Source organism: Lissotriton vulgaris, chromosome 5 (assembly GCF_964263255.1).
Source record: "Lissotriton vulgaris chromosome 5, aLisVul1.2, whole genome shotgun sequence".
Taxonomy (NCBI): Eukaryota; Metazoa; Chordata; class Amphibia; order Caudata; family Salamandridae; genus Lissotriton; species Lissotriton vulgaris.
In genome coordinates this window covers 1155975555-1155993056 of record NC_141693.1, presented here as the reverse complement: position 1 = coordinate 1155993056, position 17502 = coordinate 1155975555, and the positions used below count along the sequence as shown (strand labels likewise).

General features: G+C 46.0%; 1 protein-coding gene across 1 annotated transcript in view; it reads right to left on the bottom strand.

The window, feature by feature from the left end:
* The window catches only part of SLC18A2 (solute carrier family 18 member A2), a 532773-nt gene that overhangs the window by 135741 nt on the left and 379530 nt on the right, over nt 1-17502 (bottom strand). Inside the window, exon 6 of the mRNA XM_086922918.1 lies at nt 16298-16390. Within this exon, the coding sequence (XP_086779044.1) occupies nt 16298-16390 (93 nt within the window). The remainder of the gene's footprint in view (nt 1-16297; nt 16391-17502) is intronic.

Genomic DNA, 17502 nt, shown 5'->3' with positions numbered 1-17502 from the left:
TTCGGACTTGCCTGCATTCAACTGCAGGCAGTTCGCTGCCATCTAGTCCGCTATAGTGGCAAGATCCTCCTTAAACCTCACCAGCTTTGTGATTTTTTTTTGGGAGAAAGTGATCACCAACTGTGTGTCGTCAGCGTATGATACCAGTGCCAAGCCCCTATCCCTTGCCAATACGGCCAAAGGCTGAATGTAGATGTTGAACAATAGGGGACTTAGCTCTGATCCCTGCGGTACACCTTGGCGTAAGGCAAACTCCTTAGGTCATTCCACACTGGCTGGGAATGACAATAGTGCAAATGCAGTGGCTACGCTAGGGTGTATTGTAAGCAGCCCTATGATGAAGCATGTCACACATTTGTGTGAGTGAGGGCAGTATTAGCACACACAGCACCCCTGTCTGTAGATCTCCAAAACCACTTGGAGCCAAGAGGACCTGATTTTGTATTCGCAAACTTCTTGCTGGAACAAACATACCAGACCTAAGGCAGGAGGAGTGTTAGTGTATGTTTGATGGAATGTTTTATGCAGCATGATCAAAACTCTAAATTGTATCCAGTGAGCAATCGGCATCCAGTATAATCTGATTAGTATGGGCCTGGTATTATTTTATATTTTCCTGACGTTTAGCTTCTATTACTATCATTATCATACCAACATTTTAAATATTTTTGTGACCTTATCAAACCTTTATGAGATGCTCCAAGAAACAATGATCAGCAGTAATCCATTCTTGCTCCAATGATGTCTGAGCAAGCTTTGCATGGTTCCTTTGACATGGCTGATGGTTTGCCAAGATATGAAAATAATAGCCACAGGTTTTTGCAAAATGATTGACCTGATCTTCCATGGGGAGGAGATTGTCTAGGAAGACTTCTGCATTTTATTTTGTAAAAAAACATTTTCTCATTCCCTATGAGAATGCCTTAAAGGGTAGAAAACAGTTTATTCGCTAGTGACATTGCACCCACTGAAAGCAATTTGATTTTACTTGTGTTATGAGCCAACCAGCTTTCCTTCATCCAGCTGTGAATCACCTCAATTAGCTCATCTGGTAGTTTAAAGTTGGCCTGAAGCGCCTGCTAAAGGAACTAGGAGCTACGTATCACCCGTAATGGACCTGGTCCTATTTGTAGGATTTCCCCTAGATTTTTCCTTCTGTTGCTGAGCTCGTTTTTGTTTGAATTAGCACTTTTGCCCTGCCAACCTGCGCTAAAGTGCTTGTGCTTTCTTTTTCCAACATGGTAAAATTGACCTACATCTAATTGGCCCATTTAATTTACTTATGAGTCACTATTGTGTAGTACTACATGTACTCATGGTCTATAAATGAAACCCAGCTAGTGGGCCTGCAGCACTCATTGTGCTACCCACAAAAGTAATACTTTACATCATGTCCTAGGCCTGCAGTGCTTAATTTGAGCAGGAGCTTTCAGGTGCTCAGCACCTGCACTTCTTTCACAGGGCTGGGGCTACAATTTCTGACCCTGTAGGTGGTGGTCTCAATATTAATTGTCCAAATTCAAAATAAAAAGAATAATATACATTGCATGGATTCTGGCTGATAAATGTTCATAGACAGGCCAGCATACGCCTGTCCAGGCAGGTATGATTGTGTATCACCAAGTTAGTGATAATGTAATCTCGCAGATCACAAATCCAAGAAGTCAACGACAAACTATGTCTTTCATTCTATTCCCAGAGTCTGCTGCACCATGCCACTGCCTGAGCCTAAGCCTCCCATTGGATAATTGTAGCTGGGGGCTGGCTCAAGACGGAGTTGAGGCAAGGAAGCTGCGAGAGCGCATTTGGAACTTGGGAGCGAGGGCTCTTGAGGAAGAATAAAAGAAAGTAAGTGTAGACTTTCCACTTGCTATGTAGCCAAGTAGCATATCCTGCAGCCCTGCATTGCTGCTATCCTCAACGTGCTCGATGCGGCCGTGGCCCAACACAACTTTTGTGCGCCATGGCGTCGCCTGTAGAATCTGTGCGCTGCACCCCAGCATGGTAATTGCTGAGCGTGCGAAAGTCCAGTAGGCGCAACAGCCATCCTTACCGGCATTGGCAGCATTACGGCTGGGGACAATGCCTGTGCTGTAGCAGGCAGGGTCACAGCAAGCTGAGCAGGGGATGCCGATGCCGTTGCCATCCCTGGACCTACTAATTTCAGGCAGCACAGGAAAGACAACAGATCAAAGTTAGAAGATAGAGACTGAGGCAGTGAGAGTGTTGAAAGTGGGGCTCACCGGAGGAAGAAGTGAGCTGTGGCCTCCTTGGCAAAATTTTCAGCACCTGCACTTCTTTTTTTTTTTACAAATTAAGCACTGTAGGCCTGCCATTGCTGCCTGTAGTGCAATGTTAAACTGCAAATTGGACTTGGCAAAATAACCTTTTTCCAGGCGTAAACCTTTTTAGTACATTTAAGGCACCCCTAAGATAAGCCCTAAAGGCTCATCGGGCAGTGTGCATTGTATTTACAAAGTAAGACATGTGGGTTTAAGTTTTACATGTCCTGGTAGTGAAAAACTCCTAAATAAATTAGTGTTTCACTACCGTAAGGCATGTATCCTCCATTGATGTATACTGGATTACCTTACTACATTTAATAAGTGATAACTTTAGATGGTGTTTACACTCAAATGAATTGTAATTTAAAATCCTGTTTAATGGTGAAGTCGAATTTTAAGTCACAATTTTGACAGTGCTACTTTTAGAATCTTGGCATTTTCTTGTCCTTAAAATGTGTGCCTTCTGCCGGTGCCCTGGGTCACATGACTGTGAATGGCTCTGCTGTTGTGGTTTGTTTATTCCCTTAGACAGGCTCACAAAAGGGTGATAAGTGTGGGCAGTACCACTTACATTTCCAAGGAACATGACACCACTATTTTTCCACCCCAGACTTCTTGGAGCCTTAACAGGGGAAAGGAAGACATTTATTTTCAGAACCAGATGTGGAGTAATATAGGGAATCCCTCCATTTGAAAGGCTGGCACCAGGTATGAATATTGGACCTCCAGAGCATCTCTTCAGTACACTCCTGGACCTGTGGACAGTACAGAAGAAAGACTGCCCCCCTCCCCAGAGGACTGTATGGCTGCTACCAGAGGGCTGTCCTGCTGTTTTAAGGGACACTGGACCTGCTCACTTCATTCTAGGCTAACTCTAGTGACTCCAAGGGTCAGTTAGCAGACCTTCTGTCTCAGCTACAGGGCCACAAAAAGCTCCAGAAATCTCCCAGCAACTGACCAGTTAACCTGCTGGGCATGCCTGGACCTGAAACTTTACCTTCCTGTCCCTTGTTGGCCTATGCTGGAGTGTGTTTATAATCTCCAAGAAGTGCATCCTGAGGTCCTTCTGTGAAAGAATGTGAAATCCAGAAGATTTGTTCTCTTTGTGACCACAACAGGCCAGTTCGCGCTGAGACTCTGCTACCCACGACGTCCGCCAACACAAACTCCAATGAACCCGACTCTTCATGCTTAAAGCGACAGCCAGAGCCAACTGGCTATGCGAAATCTGGACTTCATGCTACAACAAAGACAGCCTATGGTGACTGCCAACACAAAGCTCCAGCAGACCACTATGCAAACCACTCTGCAAGACCTGCTCTTCGCACTACAGTGCCAAAAGCCCAGACCCCTTGGCCTCCTCGTCACGCTACAGCGACAACCACCCAGGTTGCTCTCCATGTTCCTCACCGCTCTGCCGCCGCTAATAGAACTCTTCATGCGGGAATTGGAGAAGTTAACTTTTTCAGCAGGACAAAACTGATTCCTGCATCCAGCTCCTGCTCTATTGCGGTTGCCCTGAACTTGTGGCTTTCCACTGTCTACTACTACCATATGACAGCAAGTAGCGCTTTGTGCTTTTAGGCACCATTTTGACTGAAAACTTTGAAATGTTAAATCTCCAGTTTTACTGATTGGATTTTTGTCATTCTGGTATCATTATATTCACGAAATTGGTTTGAGATTTTCTTCTGTTGTGTTTTTACTTAATTACTGTTTGCGTGCTTCATAAATACTTTATACTTCGCCTCTAAGTTAAGCCTGGCTGCTTTGTGCCAAGCTACCAGAGGGTTAAGCACAAGTTAATTGACTTTTGTGGTTCACCCTGAGAAGCACTGTGGTTGTTGCCTGAGTGAGACTTTCACCCCGCTCAATCAATAACTCAATTTATTACAATCAGCATATTTGGAAATTAATTACCCATCTATAACTTGTAGAGGCTTCATGTATGTGTTAAACTGAACAGGTGACAGAGGAGAACCCTCTGTGAAGTAACATGAAGCTTGTGCTTTTTCTTTTAATATAAAAGTGTCCATCAGAAAGAAAGGCTTTAAACCACTTAAGGAGTGGTGGGGACGAGGAGGAAGGATCATATGGTCAACTGTATTGAAGGCTGTGAAGAGAACGGCGAACAGTAATATCTGTTCTAACACTCCAGCCACTACTCTGGTAGCCTATGTCTTACATCCAGCAAAGCAGTTTCAGCGCTACTACTTGGCCTGATACCAGACTGGACTGTCCCAGTAAACCGCCTAGATGTTCCTCAGGCGAGGGTGGCGGCACAATCACTATTGTTTCCAGAATTTTTCCAAGTATTGGGATGCCTGTAACTGGATTATATTTTGCAGGTCTGCACTTTCATGATTCAAAGGTCATAACAATGATTTTTTTTAATTGAGATGCCCACATTTGTTTCAGGCAACACACAACCAGGGATTCAATCATAGATCTGTTAACAATCTCTGTAATAACTGGTGCTAGTTAAAGTTGGGTTAAGTTCCTTAACTGGGAATGAAGGACAAGTATCGCCCAGGCATTGTTTACTATTCATTGACTTAACAATCTTCTCAATCTCTGAGGGAGTCATTTGAGTAAGAAAGAAATTTGGAAAGGGTTGCTAGGGAGATGGTAATCAAAACTGTGGGGACATCTGGAGAAATGAGCATTTGCAATGCAATCGGTCTTCCATTTGCAAGAGTTAGAGCTATTGGTGTTGTAAATTACAATGTCTTTTACCCATGTGCTTTGGTTTGGAGTGGAGGGGATATATGTTGTTTGGAGTCGACTTGTGGGTAGAATTGGAATTGTTTGTTGTGGATTTGTGTCAGGTGGAATGTGTGGGCGTAGTGTATTTGTATAGGGAAATTATGTGGCATTGTGAATAGATAGGGGTGAGAGCTGCACAGGAAAGAAAGGTTAATAGAGAGGGATAGGTAGTTTGTTGTCAAATTGGTGAATGAACTCCAGACAGAGGAGGAGAAAGAGTGTGTGAGAAAGAGAGAGAAGTGGACAGCAGGCCACAAATGCATACAGAGGATGCAGCTGTGTATGCAGAAGATATCCCAAGAAGAGGAGGAGAGCGTGGATTTGTGGGACGGACATTTTCAAAAGACACGTGAAAGAAACTGTGCTTGAAAATCTGAAGTGAACCAATATGAGGGAGGCGGGAAGAGTGCATGAGAGAGAGATATGAGAGAGAGCATGAGAGAGAGAGAAGGGAATAAGTAGGAGGGGCACCTGGGGGTGGGGGGAGGCAAGAGGTGGAACAGTGTACAGCATGAGGAGGTACAGGGAGGTTACAGATAAATATATTGTATAGACCTAGTGGCCAGTATATTACCCAGCTGGATTATTGCTTGAAATGTTGCATTTGAGAAATGTGCATACCTCTCGGTATGAAGTACTGCAGGGCCTTGGCTCAGTATATTGACAAAGGAATATATATCAATATACTGCCTGGGAGCTATAGCTCAGTATATTGGCTAGCAAGGACTTTAGCGCTTTATATTTACTAGGGATGTATATTGCTCCGGGGCTAAATTTGGTCTATAGGTCAATGATTCATAACATTTGTAATTTGGGCATGAATTATATAACACAGTATATTGTCCAGGTAAATAATAGCTCAGTATAAAGCCTGGTTGATGTAGCTCATCTTATTTTCTCAGATGTTGTAATTCAGTACATCATCCAGTGGTTTACAGCCACTGTGCTCCCTAACTAGAAGCAAAAAGCGTGTGTCTACCCTGTAGCATTTGCCATTCAAATGAGGCCGTCATCTCAATTAAAAAGGTGATGTAACTCAAAAGTGTATGTCTAGCTTGTCTAAGTCTTGCGCTTATAATCACATGCTTATTTCTGTAGGAATATCTGGCAGGGGGTAACACATTCCCATGTTCAATCACGAGTATGTAGGGAAAACTATAGTGCCCACATGCAGTGGTGGAATATGTGCTATACTCTAAGAGTCCAAAGCGGGGGAATGTGGGCTCTGTAGGTTTAATAGATCTACCGCATGTGTATATAAACGTGTAGCCTCACAGATAATTAGAAAACAATCACACTCATGAGGAAAGAATACACGGTACATGCAATTACCTCCTCATACCACCCATGAAATTTCTCCCAAAGTAAATGGCTGACACGCATCCCAGGGAGTACATGCCAATCTGTGCCAAAAGACGGGCAATTACATGCAACCCGCCATGCACTGAGATGTGCCATGCACATTCCAAATACCTACTAAAACAACAATAATTACTTTTAGTTGGGCCGAAGTACTACAACTGCTCCACTCCGTCACATGCTCAATTTACTCCACATACTATGTAATGTTGAATAAAAATACGCAAATCAGTCTCCATTACGGGCCATCTGGGCCAACCTCCGAAGGTATGTAAACCATTTTAATACTCACTATTCGGTAGTATGTAGGATGGCAGACGTCCACTTGTTTGTTACCAATGGAATAATGCCGGCAGAGACAATGAGGTGAAGACTCCTCTTATCTGCCTTTTGTCTGGGAGCCGCTAGTCTACTGACAACAACCATCATGTTGGGTGAGGGGGGTAACACATCGTAAGTGTATATGCCAGGCTGCTATAGTACATGTAGCCAAGTCTGTTATACCCAAATTCGGTCCAATCATGACTGTATGTGCACAATAACCAAGGAGTGTGTTGGTCGATGTCAGTCACGGTCAATAGAAATGGGGTGCCTATTACTGTGAACCATGTCCTAACGCAACGTTTAATTACATCATAATTGAAACGTTTTCCATTTAGAACCAATTCTCTATTAATACGTCAAAACACTAGATATATGTTGGACTTGACCCTTTTTGCAGGGTCATCCCTGAATTTTTTGCCTTCCTCCTGTATTGTTTCCGACCTGTTTTTGTTGGTTTTAGAACTCTGGGCACTTTACTACTGCTGATCAGTGCTAAAGTGCATATTCTCTCTGTATAAAGTGTTATGGTAATTGGTTGTCCATTATTGGTATGTTTGTCTTACTAGTAAAGTCCCTAGTAAAGTGCACTACGTTTGCTAGGGCTGGTATTGCAAATGCTACTAGTAGGGCCTGTAGCACTAATTGTGCCACCCACACAAGTAGCCCTAAAAAGAGATCTTAGGCCTGCCACTGCAGTGCCTGTTCACAGTTTGTTATTTGCCTTGTTGTCCTGACAGGTGCACCCACTTGCCAGGCCTTACCATTCCCTTTTTATGCATATCAGACACCCCTATTGTATGCCCAAGGTACCCACCAGGCAGGGTGCAGTGTATGTGAAAGGTAGGACATGCACTGAGGTGTGTATCATGTCCTGACAGGACATGATACACTGCCAAATGTGTTTTTCACTGTTGCAAGGCCATCTTGCCCATAGGACAAAATGGGGAATGCTGTGTCACATGGTTCCAGCATATCTTCCCATAGGCATACGATGGAGAGATGGAGTTTAGTGTGCCTGAACTCAGAATTTAATAAAACATCTTTTTGTGAAGATAGTTTTTAAATTGTGTATTTATAAACCACACTGTTAGAAGTGGCTGGTTTCTTGTCCTAACCATCCTGCATGCCTCTGCCTGGTTGTGTATTGATTGTCTGGATTTGAATGTAACAGGGTCTGTGGAGGTGTCCTGACACCAGGGAGGAGCAGGTGAGACAGCAACAGAATAGCCTGCATTTGGTATGTTGGGAGGAGTAGCCCCTTTGATGCGAAGAGGGTTGTGCTGCTGCCACAAATGAATGGCTCCACCTCCTGCAGACTGTCTGAGACCCAGACCCTCACTATCAAAGGAAGAAGGTGGACACTGGCAGAAAGACACCCAGAACTGGTTTGGACCGGGCTCAGAGCCCCCTGAACACAAAGACTTCAAAGGCATTTAGGGGTATAAATGTGAGAGCTGAAAACACTGAACTCAAGACTGAACTCAAGCCTGAAAAAGGATTGAAACTACTTTGTGATCAAGAGGACACTCTGCCATAGAAGAACAGCTGAAGAGACTGAAGAGAAGGACTGCCCTTGCTGTGTGTTCTGGGGTTGGCCTGCAGTTTGCTGATTTGACTAAGGAGAGGACAGATGACTTTGCTGTGTCCCCCAGCTTTAAAGGACTTTGCTGTGTGCTGAAGTAACTTGTCTCCAAGGGCCTGAGAGGAGCTGGCTCCCTGTTGTGGAAACACAGGAACATCAAACTTTCCAAGTGTGTCTCAGCGACACTGTGTACGTGTGCCTTTTGCATCCTGAGACCTTCGAGAGAATTGCCCCATGACTGTGTGCCCCGGAGCAGTCTTGTGCTCTGCTTCGATCGACAGCATGACCGGAAGTGCTGTGATCGTTATCGCCATCGGCCAGGACCGGCGTCCCAAAGGGGGGGCAGTGAGAAATCACCGCCGCCGGCCCGAGCCTGCCTTTGCCAAGGAGAGACCTGTGAACCTTCATCATCATGGGTCCGAGTTCATTTGCCCAAGATCAACTGAGTTGTGCCGTGAGCCAATCAGCTGCGAGGCTGTCGCCTGGTAGCCTGACTCTCACTGCGAGGAGCAGCCACCGCCAACCCGAAGCCGCTCAGAGTGACACCCAAGCCACGAGGAGAGGAGAGGGAGACTGATTTCCCCCCATGTAACGCTCAGCAAGCGTGCGTGTGTCGCCGTCTGGGGCAGAGTGCGTGCTACGAGAGACCGCTCTCGGCCTTTCCCATCTTTACAGAGCGAACCTCTGCTCAAGTCAGTATCGCGGCCTGTGCTCGCTGAGGAGTGACAGTACCGGGGTCGGATTGTGGAGCAGTACTTTGTTTCCTTCATAACCGTATTGGGGACATATTTTGGCAGCCGCTGACCACAAGTCAGCCAAGAGTGGCATAGAGACCTTCACTAGCACTACGAACAGTGCCGAATTGATTTTATGATCCACATTAGTACCGCCATTATGAACTTCATTATTATACGCTTTTACGATCCGCATAAGTACTTCCATTACGAACTGCATTGTTACTTGCTTTTACTATCCACATTAGTACTTGCATTACGAACTGCATCATTACTTGCTTCTACGCTCCGCATTAGTACTTGCATTATGAACTGCATTATTACTTGCTTCATGAACCGCATTAAGGACTGTCTTTTTTCCACTTTACGAACTGCATTATGAACTGCATAGTATTGCATTAGGACTGCATTAGATCATCATGAACTGCTCATTAATACGGCCAGAAACTACAAAGGATTTTTGGCCTAATAACCGGCCTAGTGAAATATTCTGAATACGCATATGCTGGATATTTTTATCATTTGGTTTCATCGTATTTCTTCTTGATAAAGATACCACTATTTTCCTAAATCAGTGTGGTGTCCATTTGTGGTGTTATCACTGTGTTACTCGGAGTGTGGTTGCAAATACTTTACACATTGCCTTGGAAATAACCCTGGCTGCTCGTGCCAAGTAGGGGTTATCTAAGAGTGTGTTTCTCCTTTCCCTGACTAGAAGCAAGGGTCCCTATTTGGACTAAGGTATCTACCTCAGCCAACTAGAGACCCCCAATTCTAACAATATACCTAACAAGCCACTTCTGTGTTACAATTAGTCCGTAAGATATATATCAACAGGGCTTCGGAGAGGCACGTGTCTGTGAAGTACAGAGTAGTTGCGTCAGCTCACTGTAAACTCATGTGTATCAGTCCAGCTTGTATTGTATGCAGATGATACCAGTTGGTGTAACGGTCACATCTGAAACACAAATGACTAATCATATGCCCAACTGCTACCTGTAGGGTAGAGTCAGCAGCAGCCGCCATTAAGAAAGGGTGGTGGGGCGGGTGGGGTCGCTCGGGTGAAGGGGGAATACAATTTATAGTTTTTTTATTACGTTTTGCTGGCACAGCCAGACACCTCCAGCGTCAGGTTGTGTTTCCTGACCCAGACCCCCATTCAATTCCCGTGCTGCAGAGCAGCAGGGGCAGGGGCGTAGCTAGAGCTTGTGGCGCCTGGGGCTACCCCTCAGATTGCCGCCCCTTGGGAGGGGGGGGGGTGCTCGGGAAAAAGGACGGTGAGCTGACGAGGGCAGCTGACGAGGGGTGCACCCCTCCGTTGAAGTGTGAAGGGGAGACATAGACTGGCCTGTGGGAGTTCATCTCAAGATGTCCCTTGAAGGAAGCTCGTTTTTGGCGGAACCTAGGAAGAAGAACGCTGTAATGAGGCAGCCTGGAAGATCACTTGATCCCTAGATTCACCTCAGGGGGTAGCTGGGGGAGACCTTGTATGACAGAAACTATGCTCAGGAAGAAGACATGGAAACGACAGATCTAGGAGGTAACTCACATTTAAAGGGAACTAGGAAAGAGTCCATTTTATTGAGGAGTATTTCACCTTAGAAGGGAGTTTGGGAGGTTCTTAGCTTGAAAAAAAGGGCACATTTGCGATGGGGGCAATAGGCAGAACGGTGTCTTTGAGGGCGACAGTTAAACCCAGGGGTGTTCCTCTAAGGTAAGAGAGGGAACTCGTGAAAGGTAGGAGGGAGCCGGCACAAAAAGTTTGCCAAGCTGGATTTCTCCCCATAACTACTTTATGGAAAGAGCTCCGAGCAGCCTTCTGTCTGGAGGCCCGGCAGGGGCAAGTTATCCCCCTAGCAGGGAGTTTGGACGCAGCTGAAATAGGAGTTAGTGCAATATAACTGTCAGCTCACGATACAGTGACCAAAAGAAGGGAGTTCACATTTGAAGGTAGCTCAGGGTCTCTTTAGACATGTGAGATCACTATCATAATAAGGTAGGAGGGCGCACACTTTCCTGGTCGCTCAACAACTACGTGCTACACTGGAGCCCTCAACTGATTGCCTGTTTTAGTCCTAGATTGTGTTTAAACACTCAGTTAAACAGGATGGTTTATAATTAGGAAAGCACAGGTAAGTTCCCACTGTGTGCGCCTCGAAGAGATGTCTCCTCATTATCAGCCGGATTCATGAACGGGCCGTTTTGCGAGGCTCAAATAGCGAATCATAAGGAATCGCTATTTGAGACTCGCAAAACGGTAATCATGTAGGAATCGCAATTTTAATTGCGATTCCCACTGATTCCTTATTTGCGATTAGCTAATTGCTAATCGCAAATAAGGAATAACTCCCCATGCATGGGCCAAAAGGCCCATAGGAATGCATGGGGAGTCATTCCTCATTAGCGATTAGCAATTAGCTAATCGCAAATGAGATTGCGAGTACAAGGGTGCCAGGGGTGTCCAAAGGACACCCTGTAGCACCCCTGCAATGGAAATTAACACAGGTGTTGCACACACACATGTCCAAAGGACATGTGTGTGTGTAACGTGCAACTCAGAAAAATGCATTTAAATGCATTTTTCTGAGTTTTCGCAATTTACCACGAGGTTTGACCTCGCGGTAAATTGCGGCCCGAAATTGAGATTTCGCAATTGTAAAATGGATAATGAATTACATTTAAGGAATCTCAAATTGAGATTCCTTAAATGTAAATCCTCGCAAATATGCGAATTAGCAAATAGCGATTTTTGCATTTGGGATGTTGAATCCCAAATGCAAAAATCGCACTCGCAAAGGGCCAGATTCTCAGAATCTGGCCCTTTGCGAGCGCAAATATGAATGATGAATCAGGCGGTATGTTTCTAAAGTGTAAGTGTTTCGGAGCAGGTATACCAAACGTATATCAGAGTAACAGTCTGCGCTGATGTACAAGTCAAATTACCAAATATTCATGGGCGGGATTTCATCAGAACTGAGAGAAAACAATATTGTTTATTGAGTATGCACTACACTGAGCAAATGCCTAAAAGATATCAGAAGAGGTGCTTCAGCCAATGAGGCCAGCTGATTGGCCCCTCCCTGACCCATGGACTCCGTGACTCCAGTCAGTGCAATATGGCAGCATGCTCGCGCTCTGAGGTGAGACCTGTGGTCAGTGCTTTAAATGGGAAAAAATAAGTGCAGGTGCTCATTAAAAGGAGCTAGAGGTGTGTCGAGGGGGCTAGGGGCGGGGCTAAGGGCAAGACCTGATGATACATATGATATATAACAGTAAATAAAATTATAAATTATTCAATCACTTCAAAAGTGCCAAAGCATTTCCGTACACATACATTCATATATTTATAAACAATAATGAAAGTTAACAAGAAATACAGCAGATTTTGAATTCTGCACTAATTTGTGTTAAAATGCAATTTTAAAGCCCCAATTTCAGAACTGAACAACTATCTGATACTTTTAACTGGAAAAAAAGTGCCAATCCTAACTTCAGCCGTCACCTCACCTTTTTACATCCCTCCCTCCCCTCCCTTTTATGTTCATCATCTCGTCCCCCCCCCCCCCCAAAGCCAGATCCATTGCCAGTTATCACAGGAGCTTCTTTCTGGAGTACTGCACTGTCCCCTGCTATGCTTTGCTCTTTAGCAGGGCTACTTTCACACCCACAGATCCCTCGCTGTTATGTAAATGCAGCGATTCATTGATGGGGCACACAAAGGGAAGCAGCTTCTGTGATGTAAAAAAACAAATATTAAAACAAAAGGTCGATGATAGTGTGGAACTGCCACTCGCTTAAGTGTGGCCAGTGCAGCACCAGCCCAGGCTATTTCATGCACCTGACGGAAGGGGAGGGGGTGCTAAAGCATTTGTAGCTGAATGGTCGCTACACACTTAATCAAAAGTGCAAGGTCTGGCCAGACCCTGCTCTGTTAATCACAGCGTGTGAAACAAGCCCTCTCAAACCCCTGCAGTGTGAGGAATTGCAGAGGGCGCCTCTGGACTTTGCCAGTGTCTCAGTGTGATTGCGAGATCTGGAAAGTGGCGGCATCTGTCCTACGTTGTAATGTAGGGGATACAGAACCGGAGCCTGCTGTGCCACCAATCAGGGTACCGATACTCTCCCTGACAAAAGAAAAGTGCCGGCACTGAGGGCTAGAAAATTTGGAAGTGCCGGTATTCCGTACCAGTGAGTACCGGCCCATTTAAAGCACTGCCTGTGGTGTCTTTGCTTCCCAGAGCTCTGGAATTCACAAAACAGCTGGCTGGAAGTGGACCAAGCCCACAGGAGCCATAGATCATGGCTGCCAGGAGCGAACAGGTTCCAGGCACCAAAACGAGGCTGGGCGGCTGGGCTGCGGCCTGCAGTTCCCTGGTGAGGCGCCTATCATTAAGGCATGCCCTGGAGCGGCACGGCACGCGCCCTCTTTTAAGGGGGGTTTCATCACCTCGTGGTTGCACAATCCAGTCAGAGCCGGTTGCTCGAAAAGTACCTTTTAATTAGCAGCGTTGGAATTAAACGGAGCGAGATGTACCTTTGGAGAAACGGTTACAGCCCGACGAAACTCCCTATGCCAGGCACACATTCATATTCACCAATGTGCACGGTGCACATACAGACAGCCTGGAAGGCATGATGTAAGGCACACCTTCTTCTTGGTGCCTTCGGGTCAGGTGCAATGATTGTAATTGGACGCCGGGACGGTCACATTCTTTCTCTCCACTCCAATCTCACTCACGACACCAGCTCACCTTGAAATGAATTATTTTATAGTTGTTGCTGCATCAAGTGCCGCAGCCACAGACAGTATGCAGTCAGGCAAGAAGAGAATGGTCTCCACGACACGCACTCCTCGACACGACGAGAGCGCATAATGCGTCACCCTGCTACGGTGCGGCGAGGGCTGGCCAAAAATGTCCTTACAGGTCCGTCATTGGTTGCGCTCTCACGCGCCGCGCACGCTACCACTGGATTGACGGCCCTGGAGGACTAGTATGAGAGAGGCTGGAAGGGGAGGGGGGCCCAAGTTCAAGACAACGGTCGTCACAATGTTGTTTTTCGAACCGTTACTGGGTCCGACAGCAAGTTTACAGTATTTATTTATTTATGACTTCTTTATGCCATGCAATCCCATAAGAAATTGTCTGTGCTGAAGTGATGATGATCATGTGTAATAAAGAGCGCCGCCGCCCTACAGTCACAGAGGCGGCCGCAACGAACCTCGGCCTCCAGTCCAGACAGTTAGTGCCGGCCCGCGCGGCCGCCTCAAAAAAGGTGCCGCCCAGCAAAAGGTGCCGCCTGGGGCGGACCGCCCCCCTCGCCCCCCCCCTAGCTACGCGAGTGAGCAGGGGGATTGGTCTGAGCATGCAGGAAAGATGCCCTAATCAGACCACAGAGTCTGTGGGGTTTCTCCAGCTCGGCTTCTCAATGCAGCTGAGCAGGAGAAAACCTAAGTGGGCATGTGTGTTTTGGTCGGCCTGAGATGGCTGGCCAAAACACATATGCGCACTTAGGGAGTGGATTGCACGTAGCACTCCCCTCCCCCCTCCCATGCCTAAGCATTGCCCCTTCCAACACTGCTGGCTAAGAGCCGGCAGATGTAAAATAAAACAATGCAGGAGCATGGTTTTATTTTACATTTGCTGGCTCTGAGCCAGGCAGTGTGGCAACGCTCCTCCACCTTTCCGGAGGAGCCACCACTGAGTAGAGTGCTTAAATAAACAAGCATGGAACTGAAGGCACGAGTTGGGCTTCCAAGAATAAGGGCAAGTGGGAGGGTCTGCAATGGCTCATGTTCTGCATTGGAATGAAAACTTAACCAAGCAGGGATGGAAGGTGATCGTGGGCGGAGGGCACTGCATGGGAAGAATAGGCAGAGACGAGCAGGAAACTATGGGGCATATTATCAAGCCTGTGCTCTAAAATTATCGCCGCTTTATCGGCCGAAAACGGCCGATAAAGCGGCGATAATGGGCTTGATAATATGCTCTATGGAATTCCAATCGAAGCGCATGTTAGATGTGAAGACATCTAACATGGGCTTCGATTGGAATTCAACAGAGCATATTATCAAGCCCATAATCGCCGCTTTATCGGCCGTTTTCGGCCGATAAAGCGGCGATAATTTTAGCGCACAGGCTTGATAATATGCCCCTATGTTTTTACAAAACAAAGAGGGTTGTTAAACCTGAACACGCATGGCACGATGTGGGCTTGTAGTGCAGCAGAAGAAAAAGAGTTCTCCGAAACAACAGATAAGCCCTGAAAGCATAAGGAAACTGTACTTGGCCGGTGCGCCTCAGTCTTCAACGGAAATGACCTATCAGCTGCATGCATAATCTAGGAGGCAGCATAGAAGAACAATGCTGGAATAAACTTATGGTAAGCAACAGGCAGGACTAAAGTCATTTCAGTGAATACAGCAGGTCTTGTAGGCAATGCATGCACGCTACCTAAAAAATAGAACTGTGTGAGCCAGGCGTCTCTTTAAAAAAAATTCTAAGCTGCCCTTCTTACAATTACTGTCTCTCTGAGACCTCTCAAGGCTTCATCTTTAAGTATAATACCTGTAAGGTGGGGCGTTCTTTTGTGACGTCATGACCTGACACTCCAGCCACTACTCTCATGTCCATTCTGCAGTAATTCGAGCTTCTGAAGGCCTGTACACAAACAGTGTTGCAGACGTGCAAACACATTGCAAAAGCTGTGTTTGTGCGCCACTCCATCAAAGCCCGTCATGGTCATGTATGATTGAAGGTCCTGTAGAGTTAAAAGGGTACTTTGGTTCAGATGGGTGTGAGTGACCTATGCTGGCATGTTCATGAAAGCTTGCAGGGTCAGAACAGCAGGTGTGCTGTCCCTCTGGAACACTTCCATCTCTTTGCACAGGACAGCACTGTTTAATAATATGAACCTGAAGCAGATTCTGCTGTAGTTTTTGGGTAACCCAGAACACAATGTGGCTGTGCTTTGGCACCCACGAACACTTCATTTCGATATGCTGTCTTCATATCAGTATATAGACACATACACTCAGGGAAAGCCTTACCAATACCCATCAGCGCTGACATGCTGCCTGTGCAGTGGATGAAGGCATCTCAGTGCTTTGCTGCCGCTATGTAATCCTAAAGAGCATACCACATATAAAATGCCATGAACAGCCAATGCTATGAATGATACACTCATTGAGATAGAAGACGACCCCTCCCCGCTGGAAAACAGCCGTTCCCTCTGTTCATCTCACTGACTTAAAACTCCCATGGCGAGGCCTCCGAGCGCAATCCCCATGGCATTGCCTCTCTCTTCATCATCCGTGTACACGCTGGCCAGCATCCCCATACCTGCAAAGAGACAAGCACAGCTCAGAAGACAGCAGGACAGACATGCAGACAGTGACTAGCTACATCTGCCCGTGGGAGTGAGATACATCTGCCCTCTGCCTTTACACTTAATCATTCTTTTTATTTGAAGTACGTGACTGGAAAGATGCCAAGAACACAACAGAAGGACCAGTTCACAACAACTGCTGAAGGACTAACAGTGTTATCTCTTAAGATGAGACAAATCCTGGGGGCATCCCTGCTTATGTGACTTTATAGCCAGTTAACGGCACAGATGCTTCCAGCTGGGGACCTGATCCTACACTTAAAACTGTAACCCACTCGAGTTGGGTGTACAATGATTACCCAGCTGTACACGTCTCCTGCCTAATCCCATTCTCAGGCTGTGTTTGCAACTAGAAATACACCTACTTGCAAGGAGCACACAGAGCCGGGGCCGTGTGCTGCGCCCCTTACCTATGATATTGGGAAAGTCGGCCTAACTCCACCCAACCTTGCTTGTACCTACAAATGTGGCAGAGGGCTCCTGGGGCTGCAATGCTGTGAACAATTTGAAAGCACATTTTTGGAAAACATTTGCATACAGCATTTCACAATATCTTATTTAGATTGTAGATAGAATATCTACCTATGCCGAGTCTACTACATCTGCATGTTGACCAATGGTTGAAATGAGCCTTCTTCAGGTATAGTGTTATTTTGGAAATAAGACATGAAAACTGAGTTAAAGTGTTTGTTTTTGAAGTGCATGCACTGTCCAATGCCTCTTCCCACTTCTATGCTTAAAATTACACCAGTGGGGAGTTCTCATTTTTATTAGATCTTCTTTTAAAAAAGAACACATTTGTAAATCTCACAATTTGAGTGTCCCATGTCACACTGCAATGGTCAACTTACTGGCAGTGGCTGTGGCATTGTCAGAGCATCTTTTTCCTCTTGCTCAGTGTGTACTGATACCGTGATTCACAAATGCCATTTCCAGGAGTGAGTGGAAGGTATTATGTACTGTCCTTTTGGCAGGGTCATCGAATATTTGTCCTCACAGATCAGAGAGGGGAACACCATGGCTCATAAATGCCGTAGCTTTAAGTGAATGGCCAAGTTCTTCCTTT